This window comes from Typopeltis vanoorti, chromosome 16 (genome assembly GCF_054136105.1).
Source record: "Typopeltis vanoorti isolate ZY-2024b chromosome 16, IOZ_Tvanoo_1.0, whole genome shotgun sequence".
Taxonomy (NCBI): Eukaryota; Metazoa; Arthropoda; class Arachnida; order Uropygi; family Thelyphonidae; genus Typopeltis; species Typopeltis vanoorti.
The window spans coordinates 86,444,788-86,468,050 of record NC_143564.1 but is presented as its reverse complement, the minus strand read 5'-3'; the positions used below and the strand labels follow the sequence as shown (position 1 = coordinate 86,468,050).

The 23,263-nt window shown below is 35.5% G+C and overlaps 1 protein-coding gene across 1 annotated transcript in view; it reads right to left on the bottom strand.

The window, feature by feature from the left end:
- Nucleotides 1–23,263, bottom strand: part of LOC150098172 (elongation factor-like GTPase 1) — a 451,514-nt gene that overhangs the window by 191,392 nt on the left and 236,859 nt on the right. The window contains exons 17-18 of the mRNA XM_090406579.1: nt 18,707–18,848; nt 4,141–4,272 (exon numbers count right to left, since the gene is read on the bottom strand). Coding sequence (XP_090262705.1) covers nt 4,141–4,272; nt 18,707–18,848 — 274 coding nt within the window. The remainder of the gene's footprint in view (nt 1–4,140; nt 4,273–18,706; nt 18,849–23,263) is intronic.

The following is a 23,263-nucleotide window of genomic DNA, read 5'->3' as shown; positions in this document are numbered from 1 at the left end:
TTTGTGGAGAAATTGGATAAAATCATTTGCCACAGCAAATATTTAATAAGGATGAGACCTCCTTGTTTTGGGGAAAAAAAATGTTGTATAAAAATCGTAATATTATCTTTAAAAGCAGGCATAGATTTTACTTTTAGTGGATGAATGAAAGTAAAATCTATGCCTGCTTTTAAAGACAATATTACGATTCTGTTAAAGGGTGATGTGGCTGGACATAAACTGAAACCATTTGTGATATGACACAGAGAGAATCCATGAGCCTTCAAAAAAATTAGGAAGCATACTCTTCCAGTTCATTATCGGAGCAATAAGAAGTCATGGATGACTCAAAAATTATTTGAGGATGCCTCAATCAACTGTAATGAGAGTGAAATGGAAAGCTATTGTGTGAAAGAAAACGTAGAATTTAAAATTTTATTAATTCTAGATAATGCTCCAGGTCATCCACCTTACATCGGTGATTTTCACTACAAGATCAAGGTCATGTTTCTCCATCCAAACACTACTTCATTGATCCAAACCGATGGATCAGGTGTTCTGAAGTGTTTAAGGCTTATTATTTATGGAGAACTTTTTCACAAGCCATTTCTGCCACTGAAGGAAATGATCAGACTCGCATGCAATTCTGCAAAGCATTCAATATTTATCATGCTATTAAAAATATTGCTGTGCTTTGGGACGAAGTGACCTCTCATGTATGAGTGGCATAAGGAAAAATACATTAAAAAGATTTTTGCACGATTTTGGAAGTTCTGAAAAAATTGAAGACCTCTGTAAGTTGAGTGAAGAAATAGTGAGCCTAGCAAACAATCTGAATCTTGAAGTGAATGATGACAACGTAATTAAACTCATAGAAAGTGCCACTGAAGAGTTGATCAATGAAGAATTGGTTGAACTGGAGGAACAACGTATTGCAAAAGAGGAAGAATGAGAAAAGGGGAAAATGAAACAAGAAGAGGTAGTTAAACAATTCGCAGTGAAGGGTCTTGCAGAAATGTTCTCTGTAGTTAGCGAAGTTCCCAAAATGGTGGAAGACATGGACCCCAATGTTGAATGCTACTTATTAGTAGAAAGGAAAGTACATGATGCATTCGTTTGCCGTAAACAAATTTATGATGAAAAGAAGAAGAGGAATAAGCAAAGCACATTGGACATTTTCATCAAAAAAGAAAAGTTACATCAGAAGAGCATCAGCCTGGTTCTTCCGATAGGGAAGGTAATGAAGATGTGATTGTAGAGGAAGTTTGGATGATCTTCTTTTGTTTTATAGTTTCAGTAACGCACAGTACAGTTTTATGAGGTTTAAAAATTAAAATGACAGTATACTTACTACAGTTAAGTCCCTAACCCCCTATAACTCTGTTGATTTAATGTATCGACTTTATGTCCTGCCAGATGGAACGGAACCCTGACATAAGTTGAGGGATGACAAAGCACACATCTCCTCGAGATGTGCTTTGCATTAAGGGTAAATATTAAGAATAGTGATTAGAGCTTATTCTACCTTTACCACGAGTTGCCTTGACTTGCACTACCTGCAGGGTCAGCTAGAGTTGCAATACTTGCAGGTGCAAACTTGACTGACTTGTCTGTTTGCTTACTTGGGAAATGGAGTAAAAAACCAGGTTTATATTTAAAATAGCTTGATATCTTTAACATATATTATACCCAAGCTAAAAAACTCTCTGCATCTATCTCTCATCCTGAGATTTTTATTTAATAAGGTCAAAGCACCTTATGGTAACTTGTTTTGGTAAAATATTTATAAGCTCTTTATTACTTAAAACTTAGTATTTCTTAGCCTGGCTCCCACTGACGAGACCTCAATAAAGGTCGAAACTGGTCTGGGTAGTGGTCCCTTGCCTTTAATGCAATCATACATCTCTTCCAGGAGATGTGCTTTGCATTAAGGGTAAATATTAAGAATAGTGATCAGAGCTTATTCTACCTTTACGAGTTGCCTTGACTTGCACTATCTGCAGGATCAGCTAGACTTGCAACACTTGCAGGTGCAAACTTGACTGACTTGTCTGTTTGCTTATTTGGGAAATGGAGTAAAAAACCAGGTTTATATTTAAAATAGCTTGGTATCTTTAACATATATATATTGTTTATGGGTTATATTTTTTCCTCAACACCCTGTTAGTCTCTAAGAAGAGAAACATATACACATAAAAACACAAGCTATAACAACATTACACCATGATAAACTATGTAAGACCTAATTAATTTGGACTAGTCTTGTATCTCTAGGTTAAAAATAAAATACACAAAAAATTAAGAAGTTATATAGTCAGAGATGGAGATTGCCCTTACCTTACTGGTCATTACCTATTTAGTCTGTTTAATGATACCCACTGTTCAATCACAATGAATGAAAAGGTATTGTAAAATCTTGTATAAAGAAAAATTGGAACAAAATGTTTCTATATGGATTTTACTTGGAAATAACAAATTATACAAAATATTTGCAATGGAATTAATGCTTACTTCATTTTTTTGCTGTAGTGAATCTTGTAACATATTAGAGTAAATTGTTTAAAATATTTAAGAACCACTAAAATTGTATAAATAAAGAAATAGCTCAGACAGGATTAGACATATAGATCTGAGGCTAACAAAAATTGTGAAGGTCAACGGGTTATGGGTTTTCCCACCAGAACTCAGTGACAGCGGGGTGGCGGAGAAAATACGAGGCCGTTCCAAGGTCGGGAAAGTAGGATAAAAGGAAGAAATCAAAGGGCCAAAGCGCTCTGTTCCTGGCTCTCACTTCCTGTCTCATTTCAAAGAGTTTCCTGTTCCAAGGATGGGAGAGTCATGTCCCACCAGCAGAAGTCTGACAATGATAGGAGGTTTGTAACAGCAGCAACGGTCTATCCCAGAAGTCCCACGGCAAAGTTTCTTGATGATCTCCAAGTATGCTGTATCAGTGTTGCCGAGAACTAGTGCCTGAATGTGGTTTTCACTTGAAGGAAGAGGAACGTGGTCGTGATCTCTAGGATCTAGTATACTGAACTAGCTGACAAGGTTGCAAGTAAGAATTTTGCATACCTTTCCTAGATTGTGAAAATTAAGGCTAAGAATGCCAATCCCATAGTTAGCATAAAGAACATTTGTGGAAGTTGGAAAGCTGCACTTCTAATTAATTTGAACTAACTGTTTACAGAGTTCAGAGAAATGTGCTAATGTTATGTGATGAAAGGGAAATAGATTGTAAAGTTTAGTTATGCCTAATTCGTTTTTCAGCCCGAGTTAAATCAAGATTGAATGTGTAAAAGTCTATCCTTATGTCTGATTGTTATGAATATATATATATATATATTGTCCTTGTATTGAGCTTAAGTGAGAAATGCTAATCTAATCAAGTGGAGAACCAGACACGTGCTTTTCTTTGTCTCCAATGTTATTTAGCTGAGTTAATCAGAGACAGACATTTTGATATGTGTAGATTTAATCTTTGTAACTGCCTTGACTTAGAATGAATAAACTGTTTTGTTTGTTAATAGCTTGCCTGATTCTGCCTTACCAATGCACTGTCTCATAAAATATAGAACCTGTGTGTCCTGAAGATAGAATAGCCACAACTGACTGAAATTAAGTTTAAACGTTGCTTGAATTAGAATTAAATTTTAGAGGTATTTCTGTGTTGAACTGGATATTTCTCTTACATGTATGGGAAAGACATACAATTCCTCTATGCAATCTTTAATGGCACAGTCGAAAAAAAATTAATAAACTTTTAAAGATCAGTGCAAGAGAAAGTCAGCAAGATGGACAAGGGAATTGGTTCCATCCCAAAGCACTTCCTGAATCTTGACTATGTGCACGTGAAAAATAGCATACTTACGACCTTAAGAAAGGGGGGGGGGGGTAAATTATAGCCAGAGAGGATTAAGAATGATTGAACTATCAACAACAACTACAAATTCGGTAATTAAGACTGATAGGAAAAAGAATGTAAAGGCACAGTTCAATGTTTTGATAATAAGAAATTATATAAATAATAATATCGAAGTAAATACATACATACACATATATATATATATAATACAAATTAAGAGATAAGGAGATGATATTATTACAGTATCCAATATGAGTATTTTATTTAGAGAATATACTGTAAAAAAATTTAAAACTCACTTGGATAAACAGGTTCTAAAGCAACTCGCATAATAGGTACAGCAGGCATATTCAAGTCCACAAAAGGTGGACAGGCTACAGTACTGGAGAGTGTTGCAGATTTCAGCACATGTTCTTCTAAACCCCCAATGCCTAAACATAACAAGAATATATTTGTTTGTATCTTATACATATAAATATTCTTGAGGTCAATTACTAAAAATCTATTCTTTAATAACCCAGTTCTCTCCCCACAGACCTGGGTTATTGAACAGAAGGAAGAACAAAGATTTGCCGATTTGAAAAATCTGGATTCAAATCTTATCTAGGATGCAAAGAATCTTTATGACAGGCTTTGAAAACAAGAGGAAAATAAACAAATCTACAAGAATTACTAAAAAAGTGACAAAAAATTTCTTAAAATACAGTGATTATTGAATGACATAAAAATCTGTACATTTCATGATAAAAAAAAAATGATGAGTTATGTAAAGGCTAAGATTGAAAATTAAACAAGTTCCTGAACATGCTATTACCAATAAATATAAAGAATCACTGAGGGAATATAATGGACAGGAAAAGTGACATATGATTCACAGTACACAAAGCACTTGGAGTATATGTCATGTGAACAAAGCTGATTCATACTTAAGACACTTTTGTGGAATATCATGCCTATCTTGAAACAAACATATGCACATTACACATTTTATTTGAATGCTAAGAATTCTAATGTTTTTTTTTTTTTTTTATCAGTTTGCAGATAATCATTTTAGATGTCATCGTATTTGTAGTAATCAATTTAATAATTAAAAATGCAATTATTATGTGGTAATGTACAGTATGCAATAATAAATTTACAGTAATATAAAATCAAAGTATACAGTTCAATGGTACTCCCCATAGTTCTGATAACCCAGTTCTCTCCCCACAGACCTGGGTTATCAAACAGAAGGAAGAACAAAGATTGACTGGTTTGAAAAATCTGGATTGAAATCCTATTTAGGATACAAAGAATCTTTATGATAGGCTTTGAAAACAAGTGTTTCAGGAAAATAAACAAAACATCATGAACCAAATGAAAACTAATCAGGAGCTTAGAGAAGAATTGCACTACAACATCTCAATAACAAAAATCACACAAAAACAGTTACAGTGGTATGGAAATGTGTGCAAAATGCCTAAAAAATGTTTCCTCAAATTCTCCAAAACGTAAGAGTAGAAGAAAAGATACCACCCAGACAGAGAGAGAGAGAGAGACCCAGAAGGAAATGGATAGAAAACATCAAGAGTATAAGTGGTCTGACCTCTTATAGAAATTTAAATAACTTGGCTGCTGGACTCTACAACCGTGTTATAAATAATTATTTTACTTTCCCGATGTTTCGACCTTCATATTAAGGCCATCATCTGGAGTATATACATATATATATACAGAGACAAGCTAAATTACATTTCACATAGTATGCTGAAGACAATGATTTGATCAACGGTTATTCTACTGGTCAACACTCAAGGAGTTGGTAGGTCATTCCCCCTCCTATATTAAAAACACACAGCAGTTTGTAAACAAAATCAAAGACATCACACTGGAAAAAGATGATATATTAGTCAGTTTTGATGTCTTTGTCCTCTTCACAAATGTCCCAATCAATGACACAATCCTATTACAGGACAAATTCCTTCCTGACATCACAGCACTCTTTGCGCATGCTACGTTCTGGCCACACAAAATACGTTCTATTTTGTGTGGCAAAACACTTTTTATCTACAAAAAGAAGGAACAGCCATGGGCTCACCATTATCCTCCCCCCTACTGCTAACTTTTACATGGAACATTTTGAGCAATGTGCTCTAGATTCCTTTCCTTTAAAACCCAAAGTCAGGCTTAGATATGTTGGCAATGTTTTAGCGACCTGGCCCCATGGCTGCCAGATACTTTCTTCAGCCACCTAAACAAACAACACAAATGCATATAATTCACAATCGAGAATGAAAAGCAGAACATACTTCTGTTTCTAGATACATTTGTCACATATCTTCCTTCTGGCAGTCTTTCCTCCACTGTTTACCAGAAACAGACACATACTGGTCAATATATACACAAAAACTCCTACCACCACCCAACACAAAAACTAGGGGTCATTAATACACTTAAAAACAGGGTTTTGAAGATTTGCTCCAATGAACAGCACTTAAAGAAGAATTAAAAGTTATCAGCAAAACCTTCCTAAAAAATGGTTACAGTCAAAATCTCTTCTCTTCCATAGTCCTAAATGGATAGTTTGGTCACTCATGGCTAGTAGGTGATGTTCTTTGTTAGCCTCCTCTTGTTGTTGATGTCAGTTGAAAAAGGGAGGAATTTGTTCATTATTTTGATCTTATCAGTCCATTTTAATTGAGGTCGGCCCCCAACCCTCGATCCCGGAACAATTCCTTCTAGTGCTTGCTTTGGAATGCCATTAGCCCTCTTCACATGTCCGAACCATTTCATCTGTCTTCTTCTGATGACTGTCAGAATATTTTCCCTTTTTTTCTGGTCTACTGAATCGATCAGTTTCTGGACATTTTCATTGGTTTCGTGGGCAGTACAGGAAATTTTCTCAAAAGTCTTCTGTAAGTTTTCATTTCAAAAGACAGGAGTCTCCTCTCATCTTCCCTCAGTAAAGTCCAGGCCTCACAATTATACAAGAGGATAGAATTCACCAAAGTGTCAATTAATCTTAGTGATTGCTATTCTGTTATCTCTCCACAATGATTTTAACTTCTGTAGGGCCACAGAAGTTAAAATCATTGTGGTTTTGAGCGACCATCTTGACTCAGTATGCTTCCTTGATAAGTGAACTTGTTTACATTCTGAATTTGTATCTTTAAGAGTTCAATGTTCTGATTTTGAGGTTATCATTGTTTTTGTTTTTTGCAGGTTTATGTATAATCCATATTTTTTTAATGTTCCAAAAACGTGTGATTGCTATTCTGTTATCTCTCCACAACGATTTTAACTTTTGTAGGGTCACAGTTGTCTTAGCAATTTGGTATTTAATGTGTGGTTTTGAGCGACCATCTTGACTCAGTATGCTTCCTAGATAAGTGAACTTGTTTACATTCTCAATTTGTTTATTGTCAATTTGTATCTTTAAGGGTTCAATGTTCTGATTTTGAGGTTATCATTGTTTTGTTTTTTGCAGGTTTATGTATAATCCATATTTTTTCAATGTTCCAAAAACGTGGCTGGTTATCTCTTGTAATTTTTGACTTTCTGCCAAAAGATCGATATCGTCTGCAAAACATAAGTTGTTTATTCTTAGTCTGCCAGGGGGACAAGATGTACCACTCTCTCCCCATTCTGCCCGAAACAGTTCACTGATGTAATTTTTAATTGCAATTCTCATATCAAATGAGGAATAAAGAGATTTAGTAATCCTAACGATTTTATTGTCTATACCATAATGTTCTAAAATTTTCCATAATTCCTCGTACCATATTGAGTCAAAATCTTTTTTGAAGGTCTAAAAAGTTGTGACAGATTATTTTGTTATGTTCTATGTATTTTTCACCTACTATGTGTATTGTAAAAATATGGTTGATTGTACTTCTGGACACCTTCACACACGACACTCACAGCCAAAATATTATCAACAAAATTCTGTACAAGACCTCACTTAAAAACAAAAATAAACAAACTATTATAGCGAAGTTCTTGCTGCAAGCTTGAGGGAGAGGAGCATGCATTATGTGGTCTATTAATTAAAGACTTGATAACACTCCATTTTTTTTGAGAAGTGTAATAAGCAGACTTTTGATGTATCTGCCAGTAAAAGTAGTTTTTGCTAAACATTGCGTGACAAAGTACCAGATGCTGTGTAAGTAAGAAGGATGTTTAAGAATAGTATACTACGAGAATTTTCTTCTTCCATGGTGAATTGAAAACGTGCCAAAGGCTACTGATCCACTGTAGGAAAGTGGCAAGTTCATTTTCAAAATGAGCCAAATGAAATGTCATCAACGTAACAAAACCAAAGAGGGTTGGGGATGAATTTTACCCAAACAATGCCAAAGTTGAGTGATTCTAGGTTGGATACTCTCAGAATGTATCCAGAGTATATCTCAGAGTGAACATAAGCACAGACATCCCCTTGAGCTGGAGTCAAAGAGTGTGTAACTGGGAAAGATGAAATGAGCAGTGCTTGAGGGATTAAAATATGAGCTTCTGCAGGAAAATAGATGGAATTTTTGCACACTAGAGAAGAAAGTGAACGCTGTTGATGTTGAAATTGAGATGTATATTTCTGAAGTGAATTTGGAAGATTGTGAGGTTTGTTGTTGACTGCATAAATTGCATGCATATGGCTGAGGTAGATGAGCAGTTTGTATGCCAATTTATCAATTAACAATGAAAGTACATAATCAAGACTTTTTTGGGTCAGTGATGTCTAGTCTGCAACTGTGCTTTACAGCATTATTGGATTTGTCAGTACTGTTTGTGCTGCACTGGTGAGATCCAAAGAACTCTGTCATCTTTCTGTTATCGTGCAGCAGGCATAATGAGTGCTTCCCTATGGCCAATATTAACCTGAGAGAAAACTGTTCAGAAGCACTTGAGGTATTTATGGACTGAACAGGAATAATCAAGCCCATTAGGACCTGCTGCTGTGATTTCGTTTCATGAAAATTTTTGGAAGAAAATACTTTTGAAACTAATAAAGAATGAGATGAATGTCTCACCATCAATTTGTGCAGTGCACTCATACTGGCACCAGCTATTGTATTGCTCAAAAGTTATTTTTGTTATTGTATAATGATAAACTGCATCAATAATGAGCAGATGATATGGTGTATGTGTGTGTGTGTGTGTGTGTGTGCACACTCTGATATCTTTCTCTCTCAACTGCCACATAAATGTGGCCTGGAACACAAACATGACAATGTCTCTCGAGAAATTGTGTGCATGAAACCTCAACAATGCTTATGTAATCCACCTCCAAAAAAGATTTAAACCTATATTGAATAAGTACTGCAGATAGGCTAAGTTTATTATTATTATTTTTATTTACTTCTTTTTGATATTGTTTTAGTTTTTTTAAATAATCTGAACACCCTGCTCTAGAGAACAAACACAGGTGTTGCTCCACTAGTAGAAAGGAGACTTCATAATAAGAATATGGCATTCAAGGCTATCTTGGAACATTCTATGAAGACACTATGCACATCATTACTTCCATCATCCATTCCTTGGATAATGGAAGTATACCTAAAAAAAATTGCTGCTCAGTGTATGTAATACCATATATTAATATGATCATCAGTGATCATGGATCCAATGCCTGTTGGTGTCCAATGTGCAATTTTCACCATTGTTTGCCACTGTCCCTCTGTCCATTTCCAGGAGATTGTTATCCTGAAAACTGTTTCCACACTACTCCTTCAAGGTTTGATCTTTCTGCCATCATTCATTCTGTAGATATGTCCAAAAAAAGTTTGTTTACTTTGAATTATTTTCTGCATAGATTCTCTTTGCAGTTTACTTTTGAAAACAGTTCTTCATTTATTACCTTTTACATTTATTCAATTCATAATCTTTCTTTAACATATGCTTTCAAATGCAAATATTTACAGTCTTTGACCCATGCCCTACATCCATAGAGAGTGCTCATGAATATGTATGTTTACAGGTTTCTGCTTTGTAGCAAAGCTCACTGATTTACTTTTCCATACCTTGTTCAATACTCATAGTTTTAATCTTGCTTTTGTGATCTCAGATTTTATATCTTTGTTTATAGTATAAATCATACATAATGCTGCTTCCTGAGTACACAAAGCTCCTAAACTATTCCTGCTCACATGTGTGTTGATCTTTATTTGCTTTTTCATCCCCTTCTCTCTGAATATCTTGTTTATCATTAATTATTATTATTATTTACGGCATCTCCATGGAGTCTGGAGAGTCATTATGGGAGATCCAAATCCATTCACCGTCAGAGGTATGATAGGAACTCAAAACCAATTCTGGTAATCTATTCCACTCACTCACCACTCTCCACCCAAAAATCTGGTCTGCACACCCCTACTAACCACACTCTTACACAACTTCCACAGATGGTCCCTAGTTATCTGACTATTTGTCATATATTGAAAAATTTCACTTGCAACAATTTTATAAAACCCCTTTAATATCTTGAAAGTTTCTATCATGTCCGCCCCCTTTTCTGCCTATCAACTAAACTTTGTAACCCACAAACCTTCAAATCTGTCACAGTAGTCAAGATGCAGCCAAATTATACTTTATAAAGAGGGATAATAACTTCTGTATCTTTACATGTTAGTGTGTTTTTCAACACCCAAGTAATTCGTTGAGCTATTTTACCAACTTTAGCAATATGTCCTCTGAACTTTGACTCTGTCCACAGTCCCGAGCCTGATCAATTTCCTGCAAACCAATACCATCAATATGATACACCATAATAAATTTAGTTTAATCCTTTATCCAAGTGTGAGCAAACAAAGTTTGCGCCTGAAAGTATCTTCAGGACTAGGGTAAGGTGGTACAACAGCAGGCAACTCTTTGCAAAGGTAGAGCAAGCTAACATCACTCCTATCTCAGTATCTCCCATAATGCAAAACACATCTCTTTGCAGATATGTATAATGTTATGCATTAAGTACCTGACAGTACCTGAAGATACTTTCAGGCACAAGCTTTCTTTGCTCACACTTGGGTAAAGGATTAAACTAAATTTATTATAGTCTAACCAAGTGAAAAATAAACTTTCAACATCTTTCTCTAAATCCAGAGTAATTTAATAAAAAGGTGGCACACTGTTTGGCAACTCCTATAGGTAGAGATGACCTTGCTAATGCTTCTGCCTGGTATCTCCACTTGAGCCTGGCTCCCACTGAAGAGACCTCAATAAAGGTCGAAACTAGTCTGGGTAGTGGCCCTTCCCTTAATGCATAACATTATACATATCCACAAGGAGATGGGTTTTGCATTATGGGAGATAGGAGTGATGTTAACTTACTCCACCTTTGCAAAGAGTTGCCCAGTGTTGTACCACCTTACCCTAGTCCTGAAGATACTTTCAGGCGCACATGCTTGGATAAAGGATTAAACTAAATTTATTATAGTCTAACCAAGTGAAAAATAAACTTTCAACATGATACACCATATGCAACCTTTTCAACCTAAAGTGCATAGCCTTACATTTTGCAACATTAAATTGACAAACATTATCCTTTTCTCACAATGCCAATTTATTTAAATCATTCTGCAGGATATCTACATTGCCTTTATCAACTATTGCTCTTCCTAGCTTTGAATCATCAGCAAACAACTGAATATCCCTTCTTATATCTTTCCCTATTTCACTGATATACAAATTAAAGAGTAGTGACCCTAGTACCGAACCCTGAGATACTCCAGTAGTCACCATCATTCTCCTACACTGCACCATATACTACTCTCTGGTGTCTCTCCATCAGCCAGATGTAGAGACATCTCTCCATCGTTCCATGAAACTAGCCTCATATCCATGACCATCCTCTCCAGTTTTTGTAAATGTTTTCCATGTGGTATTCTGTCAAATGCCTCGGCAAAGTCGAGCAGTATCATGGTTGGTGAAGCCATTACCTTTATCCAATTCTGCTGTCACATTATTATAAAATGTGAATAAGCTACTAAGACAGGACCTACCCTTTAACAAAGCTGTGCTGCCCACTATAGAGTATTACATCCCTATTCACCCATTATTGTATTTTACATTTCACCAACTTTTCCAATACTTTAATAACCACTCCTGATACATTAATTGGTCTGTAGTCTGCTGCCTCTGTCTTGGAGCTACTATTATGCAATGGTACTATCTTACCCTCTTTCCACTCTTTTGGAACCCTGCCAGAGATGAGACTTAGACTTAACTTCATCAGAAAGTTGATAATGCAGAGAAAAATGCCAATTCTCTTGCATAGCACATATCTTGCTGATATGCCATCCAGTCCCACTGCTGTGTTCACATTCATATTTTTTAATATGCTGAACACCTTCTGCTCATCTACCTCAATTTTGATATGTATCTCTGTAACATCAGCAACTGTAAAATCTCCACCTGGATGATACACCTTTACAAAATGATCACTCAGCAACTCAACTATTTCTTTTGGTTCAGTCATCCTACCTTGAGCATTGTTTAAAGTCATTCTACCATAGTCGTTTTTCCCTCTTACTTCATACATAATGAAAAAACTCTTTTGGGTTTACATTTCCCTGTCTGGCTAATTCTCTCTCTCATAGTCTGATTTGGCCTTCCTTACCATACTAGTTATCTTTCTTGTTTGCACTTTGTACTGTTCATGAGTATGCTGATCACTATTTTGTTTATATTTCCTCCACAATGTTTTCTTTTTTTAGCAGTTCTTGCTTTATATTCCTACTCATCCACTTAATTCCAACTTGGTTTATCCTCCTGACTTCTGGTACACAGTCTGATACTTGCTATCTCTGACCACTTGCCATGCACTACTGACTTTCTTTCCTTGTAGCTTCTTAAGCCATGCCACTATTCTAAGATGACTCCTGAGTCTCTCATAATCAACAGCCTTATAGTTGAACATAAACCCCTTCTTGACAGAACTCCACGTTTGGCAACTTCCCAGAAGAAGACAGCATGGTCACTCTCCCCAATTGGAGGTAGAGTGTCTATCTTGGTTATGGATACATCTTCTGATGCTATTATCAGATCCAACACCCTCAAACCCCTTGTCCCCTCTATAACATGTTGTTTCATGTAATTAGGCCTTAGCAAATGTATAAATCCCACTTCCATCTTGCCATGCCCATTCCTCTATCCAATCGATATCCCCATAGTTAAAATCTCCCATAATAATTGTTTGGCCTACACTCATTGTGTTGATTTGCCAATACATGGTATCTACATCTTCCTGTGGACCTCCTGGTCTACAGCAGCATCCAACAACATATTTTGTTCTATTTGCCTCTATCCCACACCAAACAGCCTCAAATGAACCATCTCCCTCAGACCTAATATCCTCTTTAACTTCTCATTTTGTTGGTTGTAATTCTGCAGCTATCATCAGCATACCCCACCTCCTGTCCTGTTCCTTCTATCCTCCCTGAAAATAAAATACCCTCTACATTCTATCCCTGTAACTATATCATTTTCAGTCAACCAGATCTCAGTGATGTCTATAATTGTTGGCCAAGTTGAGCTTATCAATGCCAAAAACTCCTCACCCTAATTTCTGATATTTCTTGCTTTTGTGTAAATGCCTTTCAACATCACTCTGTACTCATAATTACCCTTGTGTGATGTCATTACCAAACCATTTAAACTGGAGACTGAAATCCCATTTGGCATTGCATAATCATTACTGTACTCATGCTCATTTATCATAGTGATGCCCAGACACATGCCTGATTTCATCCTCCCTAATATTTCTAGTTTCCCTTGTTTTGTACTACGACATTCTCATTAAACAACACTTTCTCCAAACAACTCCAAAACCATTCAAATGCAGTCCATCAGGCATATGGTCCTTTTGTCCATCAGACTTGCTCCAAACATCAATAAATCTTCTCATTGACTCAATGGCAATCATGACCCTTCTCAGTTCTGTCCTATCATACTGAGGCAGCAGACTCACCATCTTTACTTTCTTGCTTTTCATTTTCACTTCCAATAACAATTCTTTCATATCTTCTCTCATTGCATATTTTTCACCTTTCAAATCATTTGGGCCAGTCAATACATTCAAATTGTTCACTCCATTCTTCTGCATACTTACAGCATCACTAACATCTTTTATCTTCACACCTGGAAAACATGCTTTCGACACTTTCTCATAATTACACCTCTTATCATCAAATTCCCATACAATACTTATCCCCTTTTCCCAGTTTTTCGCACTTTTATGTTTTTCCTATTCAAGCTTTCTTTCATGCTCCATCCTTCCGTATGCCTTTTTCTTTCTTCTACCACTGTTCTTTCTGGTTCTTATTTATCATCATTTTCAATAATGACTGTCATCTGCAAATTGTAAATTATTGATTTTTGTACTTTGAACTGAAATTCCCATTATATTCTCCTTTATGAGATCCACTCTTTCCAAAAGCATGATAAAGATGCTTGGGGATATTTGATCTTTTTGTCTCATGCTATCTGGAACCATCTTCCTGTTTTTCACAATTTCTCATAGCAGCCTCTGAATTATCAATGGTATTCTGTAACAAACATCAGGTTCCTGTCTCCACTCCATAAGTTTTGCATATAGTCCATGCTACTTTATGATCTATATTGTCGAATGCTTTCTGAAAGTCAACAAAGTGGGCATGAATATTTTTATTTTTGCATAGATCTTTCACCACAATTAACAATCTTAACATTTGGTGCACAGTACTCCTGCCTCTTCTGAATCCTGTTTACTCACTGTCTAGATTTTTTTCCATTAGTTTCTTTATACTTTCTGTGAATATCCTCATCTTCTCAAGGGTTCATTTTAGTGAGTACGGGAGTGGCAAACCTGAGGTACCAGATCCTGATGCTGGACCATGCCTTATTTCATGTAATATACATCTGTTATATTATCTGCAGACTGGTCCCCTACTCTTCTTTCTCTCTTTCCTTCTTGCACCTTCTCCCTAGTCTTTCCTATTTTACTTCATCTATTGCAGTGGATGTCTACCTTCTCTTCCAGGTATTTGGAAGAGAAGGCAGTCATTATTTTTTTAAAGCCTACATCTTACGCAGTAGGCTTTAAAAAAAAAAAAAAGGAAAAAAAAAAAGGCAATGGCAAACCACTTATGTATACATTTTGCCAGCAAAATCTTATAAACAGAGGCTCAAGTTATTGTGATATAGTGCTGGAAGATGGGACACCGATGTCAGAAGGCATTGAAATGGTTACTGGGGAAGAGCAGAGAGGAACTTCCAATGAAGTTAACAAGAATGATGAAGATGGATCAAAGCCTTCTGGAAGTTCAACTTCTGATAGAGTTAATCCCAGAAGAAGATACCTCTGCTTTACTGATTTACATAAAATAGAAACATGGAATTTTCTATTTAATAAGAAGCATTCAAGAAAAACGGGACTTGTAAAGAAAGAAATTAGAATAAAATAAGATTTTAGGAATCAGTGAATTGAGATGGACAGGAATGGGTCACTTTGACACCAATGATTTCATGATATATTACTCTGGACATGGAAATCTTCGAAGTAATGGAGTAGCATTCATAGTTAGAAGAGAATACAGAAAATACATTTTGGATTACAACCCAGTGTTCGATAGAATAATTATAATCAGAATAAAGGGATATCCAGTGAATGTTACACTCATACAGGTGTACACACCCACTACAGATTCAAGTGAAGATAAGGTCGAAGAATTTTTCAGGAGCATGCAATAAGTAGTATACAGTATTGATAAAACAGATTTTCTCTTGATATTAGATGATTGGAATGCAAAAGTGGGAGAAAAAGAAGAATGAGGTATCGCTGGAAAATTTAGTTTAGGACTGAGGAATGAAGCAGGAGAAAGGATGTTAGAATTCTGTTTGAGAAGAGTTGCTTTATTGCAAACGCTTGCTTTCAACAACATAAAAGAAGATTGTACACATGAACTTCACCTAATGGTGAATACAGAAAACAGATGCATTATATTATTCCCAGCAGAAGGCGGAGAAATGCTATCCAAGCAGCAAAGACACTACCTGGTGCAAACTGTGGGACAGATTATGAATTATTGATAGCTGAAGTTAAATTGAAACTAAGAGCTAAGAAGAAACAAAAGGACAGTATCAAATTTGTAAATCATATAAATAAAGCATTTCAAGAAGTTGAAAAGAAATTAAAATGTTTGGGGAAGACGGGAAGAGAATAAGAACTGTGGGCAGAAACAAAATGTACAGTTATAGAAGCAGTAGAGAAGACTAAGTAAAGCAACAAGAAAGAAAGATTGTGAATGGTTGTTAAAAGAAGCTATTAAAATAGCAGAGGAAAGAAGAAAAATGAAACTTCAAAGAAACAAAGAAAGGGTTAGACAACTGAGTGCAGATTTTCCGAGCTAGGAAAGATAATGAAAAACAAAAGGTGCAAGGAAATTGAAGAAAGCAACATTACGGGTAGAACAAAAGATCTGTTTAGAAAAATAAATGATGTCACAAGGAAGTTTATCCCTAGATTAGGAGTTGTAGAAAGTAATTTGGGAAAATGTCTGATGGAAAAGAAGCAGAGCAAAAAAGATGGAAAGAGCAATAGAGAATTTGTACAAGAAGGATAATAATATTGAAGGAGAATATGAAAGGAGAGAATTTGTTGAGAAATCCATGATAATGAAAACTGAAGTGATATATGGATTATTAAGAAAAAAGACAGAAAGTGAATTGATTCATTTGAATTATGGGTAAGGAAGAGACTATTAAGAATGACCAATAATAAGGTTTTAGAGAGTATAAACACAATGCTCCTTGGAGCCGATGATTGCTAAACGGAAGGTTGGTGTACTTTGGACATATTGTGTGAGCTGATGTATCATTGGAAAATACAGTTATGTTGAGGAAGATTGAGAGAATGAGAAGAGGAAGATCACAAAAGAGTTGGATGGACAACACAAAAGAACTTACCAACTTGAACTTACAATTGTTGAAAGAAAGAGCAAGAAGCCAAGTGTGATGGAGGGATCCTTTTTCACAAGATCATTAAGAGTCTAAAACGACTGAATGGCACATAACAACAATAGTATAGTATCTTCATATGTGCTTTTCTCACATGACTTGTCAGAGCAATTTTTCTCTAATTTTTGCAGTCCATTTTGCTTCTTATTTTGGGATGGGTATTAGAATTGACATCGTCCATAGTGCACTGATATGGTGTAGTGCATCTCCTCCTATCATCACCTTATTGCCATGATTTAGCATCTCTTCAGCGATATCATTCATGGGATTTTGTTTTACTGCCTTTATAACCTCATCCATTAGTATACCCGTCTCTCCCTCTGTGCTTGGTGATATTCCTTCGATTCATCAATTAATCTCTTCTGGACTCTAAATTTTCTGTATCTTATATTGTCTCTCTCTCTCTCTCTCGTATTTCTTCTGTGCTCATCCAGATTTCACCCTTCTTATCTTTTAAGGTTCTCCACTTTGAACTCCATCTTTTGTTGATGTTTCTGATCATCTAGTATAACTCTCTTGTTCTGTATTTACCACACTATTTATTATTAGCTTCACACTGTTCCTCTAACCATTTTGTCTTTTCTGGAAGCCCCTTCACTTCATCACATTTCACTGTACACTGTTCTTCCATTTCCAGAAAGCTCTCTCCTAATTTTTAATGTTTTTTTTTTTTTTTTTTTGAATTAACTTTAATGTCTCTTGTAAAACCCATCTCTTCTTTGGTTTCCCTGCATCAAGGAATGTTTTTCCCACTGCTATCTCAAGTGCAGATGCCACTTTGTTGTTCCTTCCATATCTTTTTCTGTAATGAATTTATGAATTTCAGTTCTTCCTCAAGCACCATACTTGTGATTTACTCAGTAAGTGTTTTTATATATCTTTAACTCTGAAAGTGTGCCCTCCCTTGTCATTTGAGTTTCAACATAATACTAGAAATGACTACTATTATCTGATTCTACATCTGCACTTAAAACTTTTGACACTGCTGGAATGATATGGCCAATCTCTTGCTTATGAGTGTCACGTTTAGCATGTTCTTCATTCTTCTATCAGGTGACCGCCATGTTCACTTCCCACATTCTTTTTTGTTAGAATTTTGTATTTCAAATTACTTGTCATGCTTCAAGGCAAAAATCAAGCCTTCTTTCTCCTCTTTCCATGCTTTCTCCATATCCATATCTGATCATTATTTTTTCCCATCCCTCACTGTCTGTTTCAATCTTGCATTTCAATCTCTTCCAATGATCAGTACATCTCTTTTTGGTATTGATATCAAGACTACTTCCAAGTTATTATAAAATAACATTTTTCTTCAGTACATTCTGAAGTGGATAAACAGACCTACCCCACTGTGATGTTAAATGGCCTTACTACAAAATCTGCAATTATCATCCATTCATTTACTGGTTTGTATCCTAATAGCTCCTCTTTTACTGAGAAGAAATTGAATAATCCCTGCTTCATATTTTGTACTATTACCAGACAAGATGATTTTCCATCTTTCATCTCCCCCAACTGTCCAAGCATATCTGCACTACTTTAGTGATGCCGCAATCAGAAGTATCGACAGCTAATGTGGGGCTGGGTAAAAAAAAAAACAAAAAAAAACTTACAAACTTACAGAGCCTTTTGAAGAGAAAAAAGCAGGAAAAAAAAAAAAAAAAAGAAACTTACACCAGCCTTTAAAAATCGCAGGCCTTGGAAATCTTACTCCTCTACCTTCTCTCCTTCTTGGGGCTGGTCACAATGCTATGTTCCATCTCACTGCAAAACAAGTCTAGCTTTTCTGACACCCATAAAGTATAGATATTCTATGTTCTTATTGATGGCATGCATCTTGTTAGTTTTTCACAAATACACTTGATATTAGCATTCATATGTGCCCATTAATAGTAATATACTCACCTAAAACATTTCCAGCAGGAACCTCATCCAAATATTCCAATTCTTTGCCCATTAACAAATACAGCTGTTTCACAGTGACTACAGTTATATGTTGGTTGGAACGCAAATCTTTTAATGTGAGGCGAGCATCAACTGTTCCATCCTAAAATATTAAACACAAAACAAATAAATGGGATGATGATGCAACTTAAACAGAGTATAAAAGTTGAAAGCAAGCCTATTAACTACTTAATCTACCTGGTAAATTTGGCACAGAATTATGCTCTTGTTCCTCTAAAAACCTAGATTAATAGTAAAACTTAGTTTTCTGCAACAAAAAAGAGAAAAATGCAAAATGGAAAATCTGATGCAAATCATGCATTTTTTCTTCTTTGTATCAAGTCTTGGAATTTATGGTTTCTGATGAGTTTCCAGTTGACATTAGTCAACAGTACAGTACCAAAAATTTGCTAGCATTACTAAAACTTTTTACTTTTGATACGTAATTAAAGTAGCACTATAAAGGATCACAAATAAAAATTTTTAAAACTTAAAAGAAAATCTACATCTACAAGATCTTTTCTCTCTTCCACTTTTGTAAATTTTGACAAATAACTAAATTTTATATAGTGCCAAATTTACACACCATGTATAACTCATTGAGACTAAACCATGGGTCGTATAAGACATCGTACTTAGCTTAAATGAAATATAAAGGAAATTATCAGTAAATGAAAGATATTTTTTTTTTTTAAAAATAACTTGGAATAATTCATTCTCAATGAAGCTAGTGAGCCACTGAGAGTAACATCGAAGACTACTTGGTGTGATTCAGTGTAGAAATTTAGGTATAGCAACTTCTCAGGGAAAAAAAGAAAAAAAAAGTGGTCACGTGCAAATAATGTTCTATGCAAAACATCTCTGTACAATTTCATTTTTCTGAAATAAAGAAATATACACATTTTTTAAAATCAAATTTATTAGCTATCAAATTCAGGAATATAAGATACAACTGATTTGTGGTAACTAAAATATGAGACAGATCTGCTATTGAAAAGGATGTAATAATCTTCATTGGAAAACTGTCCCTACAGAATTACTGCTTCTCATTGTTGCTATAACAGGATCTGTGTACATAGATAGAGGTCCAGCTTCTTTCAGAAGCTCGAAGAGGGCTTGCAAATTAGAATCAGAGAATCAACAATGAAGTCACCATTTATAATCATTGGCATATGGAAACAGTTTTCCAATTTAGCTGACATCATTTTATAGTAATTCTAAACACACTGGCTGTGTGTTTAGAATAACATCTAGTCTAACATCATCAATGTTAGACTAGGGAAAAAAGTTGCAGAGCATTTGGAATAATCCAGTCATTTAATGTTGGGATGTCCATTCTTCAAATTCAATGCTTACCAAGTGACTCCATTTACAAATCTACCAGAAATGTCTGTATTCATGGTAACATGTTTGCTAACAACCAAGGGACGTCTATAGGGTAGATCATCAGTGTCTACCACAGACATTTTATGTAACTTCTGTTTTATGGGGCTTTTTGCAGTGTTTTTTTTTTTTGCATCCAATGAATATATCTTAAGCAACTGAAGTCAACTTGCCTTCTGATGAGTTAAACACTGGGTTATTGTAACAATCTAGAATGATTCTTTCTTTTAAGGTTACACAGTGGTGAGCATTCATGGCAAATTTATGAAGACACAACATACGTTAGTAATAATTGCTTTACTTATAATTAAAAAATAATATTTGATGTTTCAACCTCAGTATTGAGGTCATCATCAGGAAAATATACATTCAAGGGTGGTCCCATGTTTCTGTATTGACTAACTTTTACAGGTGATAGAAAGAAAACAACCATTGCTTTTCAGCAATCTCCAATGCCAGCTTAACATGGGAAGCAGGTGATGCATCACATTGAGGCACCTTCTTCAAGGGGAGCTGAAGTGAGTAAAAAAAATTAAATACCAACACATTTTACTATTAGCATTTATTAATTGTGGGCACTGAACTTAAAATTGCATCAGGGCACCAGGACCTCTAGAGCCAGCACTGATAATCTGCCTTTACTTCAACACACTTTTCACATCTTTGAATTTTCTATGCCCTTGAAAAAATAGTCCGTACTTTTGTCTGCAAAATGACCTAAAACTACATCTTTCACCTCATTGTCATCTGCAAATTTTCTTCCTCGAAGATCTGTCTTCAGTTTTGAGAAGAGGTAGTAGTCACTGGGTGCTAGTCTGGGTTGTAGGGTGGGTGTTCAATCTCCTGGAAGCCACAGTCCTTCACTGTAGCCTTTGCCTGGTTTGCACCACTCCATGGATTCCCTTTTGGAAATAGTATCATATGTTGTCACCATGGTTTCATTCCTGGTGACAACAGATTCCAGCACTTCTGATTCCCTTGGCAAAGCACTAAAAATGTGCAGGAATGATGCTCCTTCTGAACCTGAAGAGAGAAGTTGTGGCACTCACTTTGCACTGACTTTCATCACGTGAAGCTTCTTGTGAATGATGTGAAAGAGGGTTGTTATAGAAAGCCCCAACCTTGTTGAGATTTCTTTGAGCTTCACCTACCTGTCATTGAACAGTTCCTTCTCAACACGAGACATTTTCCTCAGTCATCACTTCCACAGGCTGCCATCATGAGGATCATCTTTGATGCTCTCTCTTCCTACATGAAACTCTTTAGCCCATTCCTTCACAGTGGAATATGAAGGAGAAGCTTCTCCATAAACACCATCCAATCGTTGTTTGATAGCAAATGGGGAAAGTGCTTCTTTGGTGAAAAACTTGATCACAGAGTTGTACTAAATTTTTAACATTACATCCACTTATCATGCCATGTGTTATTCAAACGAGTACCTCCAACTGAATGACGCAGGTAGAGAGTTGAAATTGGTACACTAAGCTCCCCATAGATGGTGCTATCTGTCATGCATGTTGTTTTAAAATTGGCACAAATTTTGTATGACATGCTGGAAATTTTTGGAACCTACCTCGTATATACAGGACACAAGCTACACGACACTACACAAAAGTAATATGAGACTAAATGCTTTGTTAATCATTTACCCTAGCCTGACCTCTGATGAAAAAAAAACTAAATAAAATAAAAATATTATTAAATAAAATATATACAAAATTAATTCACAAAATAAAACTTTTCATACATATCAGTATAATATACAGATGATAAATAAAAAAGTTTTATAGCAGAACTACATTAAATCATTTTTAAAGTCCTCTGATATTAGGATCCTCCAAATTCTTGGTATTATTAATCATCATTCCTGTTCAGATTTGGATGATATTTCACAGGCTTCTTTGAACTTTCTTTCAAACTAGGTTTTAGTGCAGTGTAGGGACTTGGTGCCTTTCCAGTCAATTCTGTGACATTTTTGAAGTGCGTTGTTCTAACAGGCCTCTTTTACCATAGTGAAGGAATTTAGTGTGGTGTTTCTGTTCATATTTTCTTATTGGGATGGTGTGCGCTGTTTACCCTACACAAGGTAGGTTGCAGGTGCACTGAATTCTGTTAACCCCTGGGTGGGCAAGGTATGGAAGAGAATCTTTGGATGAGCGGATAAATTTCTTAATTTTACAAGAGGTTTGAAGGTTGCCATAATATTGTATTTATGTAGTGTTCTATTTTTTCTGATATGCACCTAACGTATGGTGTGGCATTCTTGTCATCTTTTTTTTTGCTTTTAATGGCATTTCTGTGGAGGATCTAGTGAACTTTTTTTATTATAGCCATTTTTTTTTAATAAACGTTTGGCTAATAATTTCATATTCTTGTTCAGAGCCTACTCATTAAAGCAAATTGTCAGGGCTCTGTGTTTGAGGGTGCTGATGAGCCCTAATTTTTGTGTTGGATGGTGGTATGAATTATTATGTATGTATTGGCCCACATACGTGCGTGTGTGTGTGTGTGTGTGTGTGTGTGTAGGTTTGTGGCAAACTGTGAAGGATAGGCAGTCTGAAGGAAGATGTGTGTCTAGAAAAGGAAGAGAATTATTGTTTTCAATCTCAATGGTGAACTGGATATGTTTGTGTTGTTTGTTTAGGGTTTAGGAATGTATTTAATGTTTGGCGTTCATGGGGGTCAAGTGGTGAAAATATATCTTCAACATATCTGAGCTAGACTGGGCTTTAGGCTTGCAGAATCTATAACTCATTGCTCAAAGTCTTCCACGTAAAAGTTAGCTATAGAGGGGAAAGCAGTGAGCCCATAGCTGTACCTTCTTTTTGTAAGTAAAAAATTATTTTGCCACAGGATATACCTGGAGCAAAATATGCCGGCAAAGAGGGCTGTTATATGGGGTGGAAATATTTTTTGTATGATAGATTTTGAAAGTTTTTCACTTGGTTATACTATAAATTAAAGATACCAAGAAATTATATACTTGCATAATATTTTGTTATTGTAATTTATATTTTATTATACTGTTTATTACTTTACTTTTTTTACTCTATATATTTCCCCTCTTACTTCATTATTTTCGTGGGTGCTTGAGCTTGTACATAATGCCTATATGGTCTAATCTCTAACTCATGT